Here is a 20022-nt window from a genome sequence, read left to right as displayed (position 1 = left end):
TTACCGTAACTAACTCTTCATTTGTTGAAAATTTGCAATACATATTTATTATATAACTTTATGAATTACATTTATAATGACTCATCAGAAAATGCTTCGTTTTCGCTCATTTTTTAAAATAAACAGTTATAATTTAATAACAGTCACAAATTACAATCATTGAAATAAAACGAGGAATGCTCTCTGATTCTGAATACGTAAAATAGGTTAGGTACGTGGTTACCACTTGCAGGCGCACATTTTGTCATTCAACTGCTTCTTGCACTAAGAGATAGCGCCACATTCACTTCTATTATTACATTTTTTGCGTTAAATAATAGCAGGAGTGAAATAATGGACAATTTAGCACACTTTAAACAGATAAATAAAGTGTCTATTATTTTAAAAATTAGAAAAAAAAATATTTTTTTAGATACAAAATTTTATAATTTTTTGTGACACTAAATTTAAAATTAATTTACTTTGCAGTAAACTATATTTTAATTTTTCTACAAATACAAATTAGATTTTTGTTTCAATTTTACGAAATTGAAATTTTTGCAAAAAAAAAAAAAATTGTGTGAATGTATTTTTGGACATGTACCAGAAGAAGTTAAGAAGCCTTATTATGATATATATTTTCCACGGTAATTTACTTCACTGCTATTACACTTTTTTCAAAAGGGAGAGAGAGAGGGGGGGGGGAGAGAAAGCGAGAAAATAAATCGTCCCCTTTAAATGAATCATTACTTCTATATTATGTTTCAAAAGTTTTCCAGCAAAATTGGAATCAGGCTTGAGTATATACATACAACTATATATACTGCTATGAGTTGGAAAATGAAATTAGCTCAGACCGAGGAAATTGGTATGATAAGCAATATAACCATCTTTAAGCCAATATCTTCAAGAGAGTAAAGAGTATTTTATACAACCCTAAAATCGATCACCGGATATTTGATATATTCTACATAAAATCCTCAAGTTTATTATAATATAGTTTTATTATATAAAAACATAAAATGATTTTGTTTCACAAAACCTTTCATGTAATTTTAATATAAAATTAAAAAAACTTTAATACAAAAAATACGATGAAAAAAAAAATGTATTTGATTCAAATAATCGATTACTTGACTATTATCAAAAATAAATATTTATCTTGAACCAAATAACTTTTATTTGAATTAAATAAACTGTATTTGAACCAATAATTCCTGTATTTAAAACAACTACCATTTTATTGATTCAAATAATAATTATTTGGTTCAAATAAATATTTATTTGATAATAGTCAAGTAATCAATTATTTGAATCAAATAAAATTTTTTTTCAGTGTAAAATTCCTAAACAAAAAATTGATATAATTGTAATTACATTTATACAAACTAATAAAAAAAAGCCCTAATAATTATAATCTTTAATTTTGTATAAAACTTGTTAAAACTGATCCGCGTGGAATTATATGAAACATTCAAGAGTTTGAAACAAAACTGAGCTTTTATTACTTCATAACGATTACGAAAGGTAATCCGACTGCTCTTTCAGCTTTTATATAAGCAGGGTAAGAAATTGTTTTGTTTTTTTTTTTTTTTTTTTTTTGCGAAAATAAAAGAGGGAAAAACATTATTTGGCAAAAACTTTCAAGTTGCAGGATAGCTAGACTTTTAAATTCGTTGTGTGTGTGAATGTTTACAAATGTTCGTGAAAAGTACTAAGGCCGATTAAAGTAGGTAGTGTATATATACATATATATACAGAGCGACACGGACACAATCTTGAAATCACAAACTTGGAAAGAAAAACCAATTTCGAAGGAAGCTTTCCTAAAGTCCCACCAAATCCTGTCAGGATTTAAAACACCTGTGTTCACTTGATATTTTATTATTGGTGATTTTCGAATTTGATGATTGTTTACTTATTGCGAGAGAAATGTTTGAAACTTTTTCAATTCGATTAGTATTTATTCATAATTTTCAAATGTAAATTTTTCATCATTTTTTTTTTTATCATATATTTAAGTAAAAGAAGTAAAATGAAATGACTGAAAGTTAATAGAAATTTTCACTAATTTAAATTAGTGAACTAATTTTTATTAATTAAAAATTTAGAGATTTGTGAATTTTATGAATGAATAGTTTAGAATTTGCCAAGAATTATCGAAAACTTTCGAAATTTACTCCTCTATTAAAAAAAAGGAAGAGGTCAATTCTTTCTATTTCAAGGCTCAATAAATCCCATCCAAAAGCACACGTAATTGTTATCGCACCCTCATCCAAGAGTTCACCACACCGTAACGATAATGGAGAAGTTAACAGAGGGTGAAGATCTTCGAAGAAGCTGTTAGTTTTGCGCAACACTAACATTTTATGAAGTAAATTTAATTACCATAGCAACATATGCTTCCTGTTCCAAAAAAATATATAGATAAACATTTTTAATATAACCTAAAATATTTATTGAATTTCCTTGAAAGTAATATTAGAAAATTCGCAAAAGATATATATATATATATATATATATATATGGAAAATATAAATATAAGAATTGCTATTTCAAGAAAAAGCATGCACCCTCTTCTTGTTCTTCTTCAAAAGTATTTTGATTCCCTTGTAATATGAGTCAGTATTTTATAGTTTACGCAGAACGTGAAAAAAATATTGAATTGCAATCACGAAGTAACGCTTTCTTGTTTCTGAGAATCAAATTACATTTGCAGAATATACTTCTCATTCTATGGCCCTGAAAGTATTCCTTCAGCAAACACTTGCGGGAAAGTCTTGAATTCACTCGTATAACTCTTTACAAACCACTAGAGACTCGTGTTTTCTTTATTGTATATAATCTTTTTTTTTTTTATTTATTAATTTTTTTTTAAACCACACACATTATTTATTTAGTCATATGTTCACTTTTACATCAAGTTTACCCTTTTTTATATTTCAAAGAGAAATTTTTAAAAAATTAATTATAAATTTCCAAAGGAAAAATTTTTTTCAATCGTTGATCAGTTGTGAACTTTACCGATGAAAAATTTTTAAGAAAATGGAGTGTAAAATATTTTTTAAATTAATATAATATCTGTATTTTGTATACTAAATTTTGAATTTCTATATTTTCAGCGAGAGAATTAAAGACATGCGGAGGAATAAGTAGTGGAGGTGAAGTATGCTGTTCAGCGGATATGGAATTGCGACTACAGGCGAGAGCTCGAGATAAACATGAGAAAGCAACAAGAGACACTCTTCATCGACTGCAACAATTGCTCGTCACAAGAGGAACTAGATTTCACAGTAAGTAAATGCATCTATTCCTTATACAAATTTGTCTCTAAAATAGATTTAACATTAGAATTTCATTTACCTCTCTAATTCAATATATATATATATATCGTCGCGTCTTTATATCTTTATGAAAACAAAGTCAAATAACATGAATTCTATAATTTCAAAACACACAAAAGAACAATACATTTCAAGTTATATGTCGTAGTTTTTTCATATTTCACTTTTATATATCAAATCTCGTGAATAAAATAAAATGAAATTCGCGAGCAAATTCTTTATTATATATCCTTTGTGTTTCGCGTCTCTCTGTATTTCATTTTCATAAATTTGATTTTCAAATTAGACTGCTTGTGTGTCTAATAATGTTAAGATTTTAGAATGCGGATTAAAAATTATATAATATTAAAGTAGACAAATAATATTTTAAATTGAAATGGAATTTTATATTTCAATTTAAATTAATTACATAATTATATATTCACTTTTTGAAGACAAAACTTTTATTTCATCATGACAATACAATAAATAATATTTAAAAAAAATTTTTTTTTGCAACACTAACCTCTAAAGTTAAATTTTACACACCGAAAATTGTGTGTAAAGAAGCTCTTTTTCAAACGGTGTGTAAAGTAATTCACTTTACGCACTGAAATATTACTTTACACACTGAAATTTACTTTACGTACCGAAATTTCTCTCACATAATATAAGGATTGTTTTAGACCATACAAAACCACAAAATTAAGAAACGAACTTTACTATTAAATTTATACACTCCTGCTTAATTATATTTTTTCTGATCTTCGATTGATTTTTTTAATTCTATACAATCGAAATTATTCTAATAGAGAGTTGGAATTCTTCATAATAGGTACTTAACTTTAGAGGTGGGTGTTGCAAAAAATGTTGTATGATACACGTGCGTAAATCTGATTTAAAAGTATCAATTTGGCTTGCATCATTTTGATCTCATAAAAGGAATCAAATTAACTCAAAAATTTGGATCATTTTTAAAAATGATCCGAAAATCTGGATCAATTTTTGATCCTTAAATTGGTATCAAAGTTGGAGTGTCATGGCTGGCATATACTAACTGGAAAGTTTATCAATTAATTTCTTAATTTTATCCTACTTTTAACTGTAATAATTAATTTTATTATGAATTTCGCGTGAGAAACGAACAAAAATTTATAAGTATTGAACAGTTTTAGTTATAGAAAACTTCTTTTCGAAATAAAGTGCAATACACTAGGTTATGGCTTTTCGATATTTTGTCTGTTCGATGTATTGGCTTTTTGACATTTTGTTCATTCGATATTTTGTCTGTTCGACGTACTGACAGTTTGGTGAAAAGCAAGCGTCTCTTAATTTTCTAGCTTTTTACAGTTTTAGTTATTCTTAAAATTAGATTTTATTAGAAATTTAAATGTTTAAATTTTTTTTTAAATATTATAATAGGTTATTAATAATGTAAGAAGAAATTTTAATTTTAAATTTCCCACCATAAAATCACTTTTTTTGGAAGAATACAGTCACAGTTTTGTTGCCTGTCTGCAACTAGTCATGATAATCGTTTTATTATGCATTTAAAATAAAAAATTTACTTTGTAAACAAACACTCCTAACCTTACTAATACAAATTTATTGACAAATCTTGGAATATACATATGTAACTGGCTCACATGCATAACACATCTGATAATAAAGCACATTTTATTGTTACTTCAAGCCAACAAACATTTCAAGTGATTAACATCTGAGTAAATTTAATATAAGTATTTTTCTAATTTATTTCTCCATAAGATTATTACATGTCGTCTGATTTGTTGTCCACTCCAGGCCTCTGACGTCATATCTTTATCTCGAAATATATCGATGAACTGACAGAGCCTAATAAATATGTGCGTTAGAAAAGTCAACATATGACCGTACCTTAAACGTACAAGTACCTTTACATGCTAATCATTTGTGTATTTTCATAAATAGTCTAAATTTTAAATAGCCTAAAAAATATTTTTGTATAATTTGTTAATTAATGAAAACTACAAGAAATATTTATAAAAATTATAGAATTTTTCATTTTAACAAATTATTTCTTTAAGAATCGTTTATCATAAACGTTGCGTACCTCAGCTTCATAATATAGTATACCGATTTTATAGGTATTAAAATAGAATCAAATGACAATTTATAGTACCTAAAGTTGGTATTAAATTGATACCTTTTATTTTACAGTGTGGGCTCTACGATTTAACATAATTTTTAAAATTTTTCTAACAATATGCTTATAATTTTTGATAAATCCATTTTTTATTTTCTGAATGATATGCAGCAAGATATTCTTATACACAAAAAGAATAAATACGAATTTTAAACATCGAATTTTTGCCTTTTGGCCAGCTTTTTTGCAATTTCGATCACAGTGCGACTATAAAGCTTCAAAAATATTTAATTTTTTTTATCTATTTTATGCCTAAATTAAATTACTGTGTTAAATTGTTACGTCAAAATAATAGAATGTGGAAGATCGTAATTTAATGTGGAATGATAAATATTATATTTGGAATTTGGAAGATTCATGAAAAATACCGTATATGTGGGGAGCATTTTTTTTTGTTTTTGAAAATTCTTCGGATTTGATAACGTACATTCTGGAATTCTCAATTAGTCAGTTATTCGAGGGTAAAATCGAAGTTGTCCATCATAAATGAGGGAAGGCCCTTTGCAGTGGTGGTGGTGGTGGTCGGTATTACATAAAGGAAATAAAGGGTGTTGTATGAAAATGCGGGGGGTGAAAAGAGATTCCTGTGGTTACACGCAGTCACGATAGAAGTGGATGTTGAAACACCGCAAGACTCTTGTACTAGTGAGCTTGTGAGGTCTTTTTTAATTAAAGAGGGACCGCAAGTGCATTGACAGAGAGGAAGTTGGGAACGCGCCGCTCTGTATATACGCACTTGCACACGTCTATCCAAAGGTTTGTACTGCGAACAGTACACTTATAAGTTCTTCGTTGCCATAAGTCTTATGCGTATTCGCCACTTAAGGCGCACTTCAAAGACGAATCTCACATAGAAAAGAGAGGCCGCGACTTTCCTCATCGTTAGAAGATGTGGCTTCAAGCTATTTATTTCCACCAATAAGTGCGAAATTGGCATTCTTTTTGTTAGAATTTCATCCTATATTAGTTCAGAGAGAGAAAATTTTCAATTCTCAGTTCAAAGTAACTCCAATTTTCGTTCCTTTGAGCTAAAACTCTTGAAATTCTTGTTGTGCTTTTGTATAGTAGACAGTTTGACAGAAGAATTTATGTTTATCTCAAAGTTAATTCGATAATTATTAATTAAGTTTGACATCCATGTAAATTCCTTCTAAAGAATTTCTTTCAATGTTGATTGGAAACATGAGAAGAAACTTTGTGTTGTATTTTTTTGCATCTCACATTTATCAAAAGATTTAAACTTTCGAGAATTGCAAAATACAAATCTGTCCATGACATTTTTAAATTGACAGCAATATTTGCAGAGAGAAAAATTCGTACTTTAGTCAAACTCGTTAATCTAAGAGAATATTTTTCTTTTGAGTGAAGAATAATTACCAATTCAGATTTTGCTTTTATAAGTGCTAAAATATTTCAGTCAATCTTTATATCCACAAACCCACACAGTATATATATGTATAGGACTTTGATAAATGAGAATTTCATTTATGAACTTTGTTCTGTTTATATTTCGTATATTTAAATACTACTGTATTTTTTATTTTTAAAAGAACACTTTTACATTGTCATACAACAAATATAAAATCTCTTTTCAATTTCTTTTTTTTTTTAATATAACTGTTTTTCATTTTTTGTTATTTAGAAATTTTCAGAAAGCATTATTTTTCAATGATTTTTTATTTAATTATAAAAATACAACGTCTGTGAAGTTCACAACGTTTATATAATCAACGATTTTGAAGAAAGAAATATTTTTCTATGCAAATTAACCCCCATGAAGTTGGCGTCGAAATTTTTTTTCACCGAACCAAAATTATCAAATCATTTTTAAAAAGGTTTTGTGTCTACATAATACCTTAAAAAGTATTTCTCAAATTATTTGGATTGAAAATCTTAAAAAATATAATTTGACATTTTTGGTCCTGTGAAAATCAATTTTCGGCGACGAGCGTCGACGCCAACTATACATGGAGCTGCAAATTATTATACTTTGTTTTAAAAAAAATTTAAGTTTCTTGATCAACAATTTAATAGAGAAAAATTTGTGGACAAAAACTTATTTTTCTTCGAGAGAAATATATTTTTATTGATCATAAACATTGTGAACTTCAGCGACGCGTCATTATATATAGGAAAGTAAAAATTATAATAGCAAAAATTATATAATTATAGTGGAAAACAATATATTTTTCGTTGTGAAAAGTAAACCATAGTTTTCAAGAATTTTAAAATATTTTACTTTGTTCAAGGAAGAAATTATGTTAATTTAATTATTGTTCTAATTCTACAGAGTATCTTATATATATATATATATATATGTGGTTGATTTATTAGATTTTAATGAAGGTGGTGTACCGGAAATAAGGGCGTGAGAAAATAGACCATTCGTTGTGTTAGAATCGAGCAGTTTTCCTAATCTTTTAATCCGAGAAAGCAATCCAGTGTGTAATCTGACATGAATTTGGGATTCGGTTGCGTCCAATGTCCTCACTATACACATTTACGTGTGTGTAATGGAAGAATAGATTACGTTAAGCACATAAGTGCCTTCAAAATTGTTTTCAACCACATTTAAAGTTATCAAAAAAATTTATGGGATTCAATATGTTCTTCATTTTTGAAAATTAAAAACTTCATTATCTAAATATTAATAACAAATTATTATTATTAACAATAATAATATTATTCGTTAATTATTAATTTAATATTGTTCATTACTTTTAATATTTAATTAAAATTTTAAATGTTTATACAGTTTTTAATATTTAATAAACAATTGCCCTCAGAGAATACCCAAGAAGCACGTAATATATCCTCAATATCAAGGTAATATTACAAGTGAGATTCGTAATATAACGCTGTAATATTACAGTAATATTACAGTGATCTTAAAATGTCCGCCTCAAGGTAATATTACAGACTGATTTGAGTTATTCATAAAGCATAAAAAACGTAAATATATTATAAGTCAATTTGGCTTGTTGGTAAAACTCTGGACTCGTGTGCTTTGAGTTCGGGGTTCGATTCCCTGGATGGGTAGATTTTTTTCGTAAAGAAATGTTCCCATAATATTACTGTAATATTCTCTTGTAATATTACCTTAATATTACGGTATAATATTACTGCAATATTACTGTAATATTACCTTAATATTAGCGCGTAATATTACAGTAACATTACCGGTAATATTACCTTGAGGCGGACATTTTAAGATCACTGTAAGATTACAACGTTATATTACGAATCTTACATGTAATATTACCTTGATATTGAGGTTATATTACGTGCTTCTTGAGTAATTTTGTTTGAACCAAATATATAAAATTTTTTTGTATTAACACAATTTTTTGGTTATTTTAAATAAAATTTATTTATTTACTTTTTGCTAAAACCGTTTTTTGTATATTAATCTAGGCCTTCTTATTTTAAAATTGTGACGTATTGTGAAGAAAGGGACCTATAAGAAGCAAATGAATTATAGGTTATGTTTACGTCACATTTGCTTCTTTATGTGTGTTTGGTCAATCATAGAGTGGAAATTCATTGAAAATTTAAGTAGATACTATATATAATAATTCAGGGGAGTTTGAGTGTCCGTCTATATATACGTCTACGTCTATGAGACACATTATGAATGCACTATACGTTGGTTTAGTGGTATGGTATCTTTGTGGTGTCTGTGGACAACGTAATTGCTCCAACCCTTCCACCTTCATCTCGTTTTCCACCCTACTACATTAACGTATAAAATCTACAGGGTGCCCTTTTAAATTTTTCATGAAAATCATAATTCCCCCTCTTCAAAACATTTTTCGAAACAAAAACAAAAACTTTCACCACAAGATAATTTTCTTTTCTCTCTTCTTCAATTTTTGTCATATTTTTATATATAAATTTATATAGAATCATTCAAAACGGTATAAATATTTTTAATTTTTATTTTCAACTGAAACTTTGCAAATAAATTTATGATTTGTAATAATAAATGATATAGGTAGTCATTAAAACTTTTCTTATATAGATCATTATTATAACTCCAGTTAGCTTTTATTGTTCATTTTAGTGTGCGAATAATTTGAAACTGAATTATTAATATGATATATAGTCAAGAAATTATAGTTATATATTTTTTGGATCGATAAATAAATTTCACAGTAAACATATACACATATTATTTTGACGGTAAACTTTGTCAAAGGATATTATAATGACTTAACATAAAAAAATTGATATTGAACAATTTAAAAGTTGTTTCAATGTTTTATTGGCGGAACGTGAAAAAGAAAAATGTGAGAGGCATTTCAGCAATTCTTATAAATAGTTATTTGAAACGTGATGTAACTCAAGAATGCTTTTGTTGAACCACCGGATATGTGGGAAAAAGGAGACCCTCTCGTATCACTCCGGAAGAACCCCTGAAACTTCTATCATGCAGAGTGCCAGGATGGGTACCTTGACTTGAGTTTTACTATACACACACACACACATATATATATATATATATATATATATATATAGAGGTATTGCTATCTAACGCTTCAAAGAAGCCTCTTAGGAGTGACTAAAACAACCTGAATTATCAAATAAAGGTTGAAATTCTAGAGAACAGGAATAATCAACGTTAACGTGTACACTTTTCTTAAAAATTTCTTAGTTTCTTTATAAACTTTATGTTCAGAAAGGTTTTTGACAGCATTTGCAAAGTGATTCTAACCTAAAAATATATTTCACTTTACTATACATGATTACAATGCAGTTTTCAATCAAGTTGAATAGTTTATTAAGTCTATCATGTTTTTTTATGTTGGGTAATCACCTTATAAAATTGGTCTTGGTAAACAATAATTCATATATTTCTATCAGACAACAAAAATAGAAAATCTTTCAATCAAAATAGGAAAATGGGCACAGTAACAGACACCCAGAGCATACTTTTAACTTTAAATGACTATCAAAATTTATTATAAAGATTTATTTATTTATTTAGAAATTGTAAACGAGCTGTGCCCTTTGAGTACATAGGTACCTGAATAATAATGTTACAAAAGTAATCAATAAAATTTCTGAACAGTCAATGACACTGTTGATTATTTTATATATAAAAAAAGCATGTCCGCAAAAAGAAATCTTTGTTTAATTGTAGGTATACCAAAAATCATTCTAAGATTACTATAATCATGAGAAAAAAGGTCAAACAAAATACCTGCTTGGTAAGCAATAAAACGTAAAAATCGATTTTTCATATACGTTCAAGTCGGATGATATGATGTTGCTGATACGATGACTATATTATTGATAATGACTCAATAAGTGATCTAACGAATGCGAAAAAAGTACTCTTAATGTTTTTATATTATCAAAATAAGACGAATTACGAATTGAGAGGCTGATAGTAAAAATGATTTAAAATAACATTCGGAGCAAAAGTGGGATAACTGACTTGGGAGCAAAAACGGGTTAAAATGATTCGTGTAATTTATTTATAAATTCATTATATTATCGATTAAAAAATATTAATTATAATAAAATATGCATTTTTTCCTATTGTTAATATTTTTTAGTCGATAATATCACAGAAAACTAAAAGGCATTAAAATAAGCTGCAACGCTTCTTATTTTAATCCAATTTTGCTTATTTTAATCCATTTTGGTATTAAAATAAGCAAATTTGGATTAAAATAAGAAGCGTTGCAGCTTATTTTAATGCCTTTTAGTTTTCTGTGATAATGAATTTATCAATAAATTACACGAATCATTTTAACCCGTTTTTGCTCCCAAGTCACTTATCCCACTTTTGCTCCCAATGTTATTTTAAACCATTTTTACTATCAGCCCCTCAATTATAAACCCATGAGACTTTACAGTATAATCATTTTAATCATTATTGTATAATCAATAAAGCAAAATTTTTGAGGTTAGTAAAATAGTAAAATATTGAGGAAAATATAAAGAAATAAAATTTTGTTTCAAATGTGTTTACCTGAAAATTTAATTCAATATTATTATTTCTTTATAGAAAATACATTTTAATCATTAATAAATTTTTTAAGCTAGTATTTCTAATAAACTTCTACAAGTAGAAGAACAAATATTTGTAGAATTTGATTATTACCGTTCTTGATTCAATTTTTTTTTTTGAAATTTTTTATTTCAAAGCAAAAGTTCTGACTTTCCATCTCTGATCGACGCTTTTTAATTAAAGAAATTCCAAGGTTTCACCTTTTACGAACAGGTCGAGCCGACAGGGAAATTGACGTCGGGTGTCGCCTCGTTGGGAAAAAGGGGGAAAAAGCCCGTTGTCGACGATAGAAATTAGACGAGATTTCACTAGAGCAGGACGAGCGTTTTACGAATTAAAAGCAGGCTGCTGCGTTAAGTGCTCCCTTTTTGCCCTTTATGCGCTTTGATATCGCCAGACCAGAGTCGACGATACGTTACTATATAATATATATATACATATATATAGAGTCTGTCCTCTCACATTTTTCCTTTCTCTTCATACAATTCCCTATATCTTTTTCTCATTTTTCTCTCGTTTCACCTTCTCTTTTGTCGCAAAAAAAAAAGAATTTTAATCTCGTTCTTCGCGCGATGAAAGTGGTGGCGATAAGAAAGGGAAATTATGTAGGTTTGGTGCTTGGGATTTAAGTGCGAAATGCGGAGGGATATATAAGGGTTTATATGTTATCGATGAAAGTAATTTTTCAACCCTGTCGATTTTCTCGTTTATCAAAATGAACATTTGGCAAAAAAATTGTCGATTTATACAATTTATGAATAGAATAAATTTTATTAAACTTCTTTGTTTTAAACTAAACGTATTAATTCAATTTTTTTGAATTATTGAAAATTAATTATAATTAATTTAAATTGAAGAATTTTATAATTATTTTTAATTTTATACTTTTGAGAGATATGTCTATCATTTTTTATTTAAAAATCAATTTTATTGAAAGGAAATGAAAAAAATTGTGTGAAAAGATTAAAAATAATAAAATTATGTCCATCATAGAGTGCGGTCATATATAACCATTTTACAAACTTCATTTTGATTTTCTTTATTAAATTGCTTGGAAATGGAATAAATCTTTGAAACATTTTTCTATATTGTTGAAAAATTAGTTATGGATTATCGATTTTTTTTTCTTTTTTGAGAGAGAAACAATTTTCTTATATGAATATTACCTTTTTTTCAGATTATTTTCAAGATCTTTTGAAATCGAGCAAAGTCGGATTTCATGACATGTTTAAGAAGACTTATGGCATCTTATATGAACAGAATTCATACGTCTTCACAGACCTTTTCAAAGAGCTGGAAAAATACTACGACACAGGATCGGTAAGAAAAAAAAATTTTCATCTCAGATTTGTGGTTTTAGAAGAAACTTATCAACCTTTTTTTATTGTGATTTTCCATTTTTAAACAAATAAAAATTGAAATATCATTCAAAATAGAAATTCATTTAGAAAAATGAATAAATCAATTTTTGTTTAAAAAATATAATTTTTTTTTTGATTAAAATAAATTAATAGAAGAAAAATATATGATTTTCATTTCGATTGAAAATACATAATTTTAATCATATTTTTCATGGTGTCTGAATGATTTCAAATCTAAACCTGTCCAAAGTGTACAAGTTATGAAGAAAAAAAGTTTATAATTAAATTCCCCTTGACATTTCTCAGCATTTCAATATCGTTTTATAATTTTTTTTTGCTCTTAAAGGTATTTTTCTTTTTTTTTTTACGTCCACCATAACTGGAGCGAACTTTGCTCGTATTTCACATTTTGTTTGAAAGACGGAAGCTGAGAGCGATTGTAAATCAAATTTCACACCAGTTCTAAAGCTCAATTTTCAAAGGCAAATTTCTTCTTTACGAAGCTGATTTCTTCTTTTTCGCATATATATATACTCTTCAAAGTTGTTGAAAAGTATTCAATTTAACTTTATGACTATTTCACTAACAAATATTATTACTATTCATTTTTATTATTATTTTTATATAATATTCAATATATATATTTTAATTTATTGATTTAAGAAAAAAAATGATAGTAAAAAATTCACAACTTCCCATATGAATTTTCATTGCGAAGTTGTTTTTATATTTCCCATGCGAGCTTTCTTGAAATGAAAACAAATTGTTTCTCAAATATGATAATTATAGTGGTGGTAATTATTTAGGCATTTCCTTTTTCATTTCTAAGAAATAATTTTCCCAGGTGAATCGTTTCATTTGAAAAATTCACTAATATTCGTAAAAGTTGAAAAATTCATTATTGAGTACAATTATCTGTCTTCCCTTTTGCTTTTTATGGTCTATACTATACTTTTCCGTCATTTTGTCTTCATGCTTGGTTCACTACAATTACGAGGAGTTACTCTGTTCGCCCCTACTGTCTTTCGTGAAACTGCTACCCTATCTCATTTATAGTATATATATGTATACAATATACAAAAGTTGAAAAATATCGCGTGCCACAGTGAATTTAATCAATGCACTTTCGACGTATACGCAATCGGTCATTTCTTGATAAAATTCTTGAATCTAAAAATATCTCCCACTTTATTTCAGCTCGATATAATGCCATATTATTAAAAAAATAATACCAGCACGCGGCACTCTTTTGGAGTTTTATTATATGTTTATTCTCTTTTCTATGTAGAATCTGATAATGTTTTAATTAACAATATTTTCATTTAAAATATGATAATTAATTTTTGGTCACATTTTTTATTTTCGAAATTTTCGAAAATGTAAAAAAAAACTTGATTTTCAAGAATGAATTTAAATTTTATTCATTTTCTTTTTATTTTTTTAAAAAAAAGAAAAATGTTTTCGAACTTTGTAAAAGGATTGTGTGTTTTTCACAAAGAAATTTTTTTTCCGACTATTTTTCCATAAAAGTATATTATTATCGTATAACACAGATCAATTATAATTAATTATCAGAGTGGCGATATGACCGAGAGAAATGACCAGGAATTTAAAATGATGAGCCAAAAGTTTTGAACGTTCAAATAAACGAAATTTTTTTGCAATTTCTTTAAGCATGAATTTCATTACAAAATATTGTTTTAAATATCTAAAAAAAAGTTAATAATTTAATAATTGTTTAATCTATTGTTTTATTTTACATTGTCGTTATATTTTTTAATAATTTATAAATTGAAAAAAATATTTTATTCATTTGAACGTTCAGAAATTTTGGTTCATTTTAAAATGTATAACCGGGAATTTTTCAGATATTCTAAAAATTGATATTGTCTATTACATCTTGTTGCATTAATTTCTCAGAAAAATGTATTTTTAAAATAAGTATCTAATTATTTTTTTCCAGTAGTTCATTATTAAAATTTATTAGAAGAATTAATATTAAAAAATAAAAAAAAATTTTTTTTTTTTTTTTTAGAAAAAATTAATTATTTACAAAATTTTGACCGGGAAAAACAAAAAATTGACCGGGAAATGACTGGGAATTTATAATCATAAAAATTATCGCCACCCTGATTATTTATTCACAATAAATAATAAATAAATTACGATTACAGTACGATTAATTTTGGTTCCTCCCAGTAATACTATAAATAATGTTAGAATCACACGCATGTAGATAAATGAGTTTTTTTATCCAGTTTTTTTTTGTTTATTGATTTTATATAATTAGAATTACAATTAGAATTCTCCATGTACATGATGAATATTTCATGAAACTTATTTATTAAAATTTCCACGTTATCGAAATTAATAACAAGGCTCGAAGTAAACGAGTTTTTGGACTATTCTCCCATAAAGTATGTCATAAAATAGAACAATTATAATTAATTATTAATTCACTATAAATAACAAATACAGTACTATTATATATATTTTTTTTTTGTCTATGATAAAGTAGGTTTTTTTCCTCAAAAAGAGAAAATTACAAATTATTAAATATAAAAACAGAAAAAAAATTTAGTTTTTAATAATTTTTGAAAATTTATTTTTTAATTGTTTTTTAAGAATGGATTTAAATTATCAATTTTAATTTTGTTTCATTTATTATTATTCTTATTATTATTATTATTATTATTATTATTTTTTTTTTTTGGTTTTTTTTTGTAAAATTTTTTTTTTTAATTTTGTAAAAGGATTGTTTTTTTATAAAGAGGATCTCTGATATGAATATATTATATATATTTTTAAAATCAAAATGCGGAAACTAAAATCTCGTTATTTTCATATAAAGCGAGTAAACTTTTGCACTGTTATATGAAACTTTTGATTCAATGAAAGAAATGTTTCGTTGCTGATAAACGGTAGTGTTTCACATGTATGTCTCCAAGTGAAGAACATTCACTTTGTGATATGAAGTTGATTGTATTAATTTTAGCACAATGTGCTTCTGACATTTCAGTTTCATGAATATATATAACTTTGATATAACTATACATATATATACAATATTGTCTGGTTCTGGCGTTTGGTACAATAATATTCGTCTGGAATTGTGAATTAATAGGAGAAATATATTATTAGTGACTTACATTCGCACTAATTTTGGGTTCATGATATAATCTCGTATAATCATGCAAGCATAAATCGATTGCTTCAACAGACATGAATATCAGATGCCCAGGAGTAGAAATAGCTGCGACTGTGTATTAACTGGGAATCACAAATCCTCATCTCTCTCTCTCTTTCTCTGTGTACATTACGAAATTCCAATTCTAAGGTTGATCAAACATTTCGAAATTCTCATTCATATGAATCATTCTCGATATTTTTGCCAATAAGCAAATATTTCATTTTTCGTTATGTTTTTTTTTTTTTTTTTTTTTTATTCAAGCACATGGTTTGTAAAATAAAATTTTATATGGTCTTTTCTTGTTTTTGTGAATTTTTAAAAAATTTATTTTACAACTTAAGAGAAAAATATTTAAAAAATTTAAATAATTTTTTAATTCTTTAAAATGGTAAAGTACAATTTTCAATTTATTTAATTAATTAAATTATTTAATATTATAAACGATTGAATATGTAACGGGAGGAATATTCTCGAAATTAAAATTAATTGGAATCAGAGATAACTGTTAATTTTTCTACATTGTTATATCATCCTTTATATATAAATTTCATTAATGAGACGAAATAAATGTGTTCTATTATCCTCGAATCAACACTCATTTATAAAACAACTCTTTAGTATCCTGTGTGCAATTGCAACGAATTCAGGAGATAAACAGAGGCAACGTGTTTCGAATGATTTACAATTAGTCACAACTGGTTTAGAGTAATGGATAATTCGTTAGATATGTCAAACTAAAATGATGATTTTTATTTATTTTAATGGATCATTATTTCCAATCGCAGAATTTAAAATACAATTACATATTTTCATCAAAGCATCATGATAATAACAATTTAATTTCTTTAATTTAATTTTAATCTTTAATTTTTTTTAATCTAAAAAATATAATAAAGTAAATTATAAATTTACAAAAAATAAATTAGTAAAAACAAATAATATTATTTAATTAAAATAATAAAAAACTATAAAAAAAAATAAATTATAATAGTAAATTAGTTTATAATTATTAAAAATTTGACAATTTCTTCTCTAATGATAAATTATTTTTACAGGTTGATTTGGACGATGTGATGGATAATTTTTTCAACACTCTCTATCAAAAAATGTTTACTGTATTGAATAGTCAGTATACATTTGATGCAAAATATTTGGAATGTGTTGGAATGCACATGAAAGAAATGGGACCATTTGGAGACGTGCCTTCAAAATTAGGAAATCAAGTTAAAAGGTCATTTGTCGCCACTAGAGCATTCAGTCAAGCTCTAAGTGTTGCAGCTGATGTCTTGAAAAATATGCAAACGGTAATTTTACATATAAATAATAATAAAATATAATAAATTTGCCTCAAAACTAAATAAATAACACTTTTTTCAAATAGATTTTATTTGCACAAATTATACATTTTTTATTTTAATATATTTTTTCTCTGAATATACAAAGAAATAATAAAGATAAAAAAAAGAATTGTAAAATATTATTTAAAAATATTTATTTTCAATTCAAATTTCATATTAAAACAAAAAATTATTTGATTCAATTAATCGATTGCTTGATTATTATGATATATAAAATATTTATTTTTATCAAATAACAATTATTATTGAGTTACACATTATATTTATTTCATTTATAGAAATTATTTTGTCGTAAATATAGTTTATTTAAAAAATTTTTGTTTTAGAGCCAAATATATTTTATTTGGTTGAAATAAAAATTTTATTTGTGCTAAATAAAATTTTTCAGAATAAAAAGTTATTAGACTCTAAGATAAATATAGTTTTATTTGATTTAAAAAAATTTTATTTGTCTCAATTAAACGCAAATGAAAGATTTCTCTGGGGTAAATATTTATTTGATAATAAACAAGTAACCTATTATTTAAATTAAATAGATTTTTTTTTCGCTACACTCTACGAAAAAATGTAAAAAAAAAAAAAAAAAACTGCATTGCAATTGCAAAATGTAAAAAAAGTCTACTATTTCAGTAGGTGGATTATTTAATTTTCACTCGCACGATAATCTTCTTTTAATTCGATTATCGTTTGTTCTGAATGAAAGTTTCTATCTTTACGACCAATTCAATTTAAAAGCTTTTAAAGTCAAAGGCTTTTCGTTTAACAGACTTTTGATACTTTTAAACTTGTTATTTGAAATTGTAACTTGTTGAATTTTAAGCTCCCTTTATGTATATTTATATATGTGAAGCCCCCTCTTTGTTTATTAAAACTAGCGGGGAGTGAAAAGCTTTCAGTTTTGGATATAAATCAATTAACACCGAGTTAAACAGATTTATCTATATATATATATATAAAAGAACAGACACCATTGAATTTCAATTATGTTATAATTATAATAAACTTGTTCTCGTAGTTAAAACCATCAACTGAGTGTGCCGCAGCATTAACGAGAATGACTGCCTGTCCATCTTGTAGCGGGATTCCTGGCAATGTTTTGGCGTGTAGTGACATGTGCGCAAATGTGATGAAGGGCTGTCTAGCACATCACGCAGCACTTGACGCTGAATGGAATCATTTTGTCGGTGAGTTCAAGACTAATTTTCATCATTTACCCAATAATTATATATTAAAATTACTTCCATTATTTTGAGAGAAATAACGAAATTTCATACAATGCTGCAAAGTACACATTATCAATAATTTTTATAAACATTTTTATAAAAATATTTTTTTTGATTAAAAAATTTTATGAATTTTCATCTCAAAGATGAATATGTTTACTATATTGATCAATAAATTTTAAAAAATTGTTTTTTTTTCATAAAAGTAAATGTAGATAAAAGTAATTTAATCCAATATTTAAAAATTTCTATTAAAAGAAAAATATTTACAGATTTGAAAGTTTAAAAATTTGAAGAACAAATTAATTATTGAAATTTGTCTGAAATAGAAGCCAGACATTTTTTAAAGTGGACAATTTAATTTTTTAGGCGCCTTAATTTACTTCGCATTGAGTCAAATGTTTCTTTTGTTTTATTTTTAACATTTCTCACTGACAATCACATGCATATTTAATTTTTTAAAAGACTTGCGGTTCTTTTGATATAAATTTTTGTGACTAAGAGGGCGAAATTTTAAATTATTTGCATAATTTTCAAATGCGATGAGTAACTCTTGATGATAAAAGAACTTCAATTTATCTCTTAATTAATATTGCCTTCTTGGTATTTATTAAATGGCACAAGATTTAGTTAGTATAAAATTAATGAATTCGGATAATTAAAGTCCATATATAGAATATTCATACAATAGATCTGATATAGAATTTAAATTAAATTGTCAAATGTTTATGATTTACAGAGGCTGTCAATAATGTGGCTGATCGACTTTTGGGTCCATTTAATATAGAAATGTTGGTGCGACCGATTAATTTGAAAATTTCCGAAGCTATAATGAATTTTCAAGAGAATAGTCATGAAGTTTCGCAAAAAGTTTTTGCCGGCTGTGGTAAACCACTTTTGGGACGACGCAGAAGACGAAGTAAAGATATTGATTTGGAATCATTGAATTATGATGAAAATTTAATGTCAGAAGATCGTTCATCGACGGCAGTAATGCTTGACAAACTGGTGAAGGAGATCAAACAGAAAATCAGAGACTCAAAACAATTTTGGGTATATTTACCCTATCAATTGTGCAATGATGGTCTTGTGGTTCCTCCCAGTAATACTAAGGAATGTTGGAATGGCACTCATGTAGATAAGTAAGTTTTTCATAAAATTTTCTTTACTTTTATTGATTTTATATAATTAAATTAAATATAAATTAATTTAATTGAAAAATGAAATAAATAAAAACTAAATAATAGAAATAAAATTAGAATACTTTCGTAGATGATAAATATTCATATGCTTTTAAATATTTGAATCAGCAATATTCGTTGAATTTACTTTAGAAAATTTTTTTTAAATCTATTCAATAATTTTTTAATTAAAAAAATTTTTT

General features: G+C 26.0%; 1 protein-coding gene across 1 annotated transcript in view; it reads left to right on the top strand.

The window, feature by feature from the left end:
- Nucleotides 1–20022, top strand: part of LOC127290213 (glypican-6) — a 151302-nt gene that overhangs the window by 125340 nt on the left and 5940 nt on the right. Inside the window, exons 2-6 of the mRNA XM_051318656.1 lie at nt 3102–3272; nt 12684–12826; nt 17113–17361; nt 18431–18599; nt 19378–19780. Coding sequence (XP_051174613.1) covers nt 3102–3272; nt 12684–12826; nt 17113–17361; nt 18431–18599; nt 19378–19780 — 1135 coding nt within the window. The remainder of the gene's footprint in view (nt 1–3101; nt 3273–12683; nt 12827–17112; nt 17362–18430; nt 18600–19377; nt 19781–20022) is intronic.

The sequence above is a fragment of the Leptopilina boulardi genome, unplaced genomic scaffold (assembly GCF_019393585.1).
Source record: "Leptopilina boulardi isolate dan_hultmark-lab unplaced genomic scaffold, ZJU_Lbou_2.1 LbouV2_58, whole genome shotgun sequence".
In the NCBI taxonomy this organism is placed as follows: domain Eukaryota; kingdom Metazoa; phylum Arthropoda; class Insecta; order Hymenoptera; family Figitidae; genus Leptopilina; species Leptopilina boulardi.
This window is presented reverse-complemented; position numbering and strand designations above follow the sequence as displayed.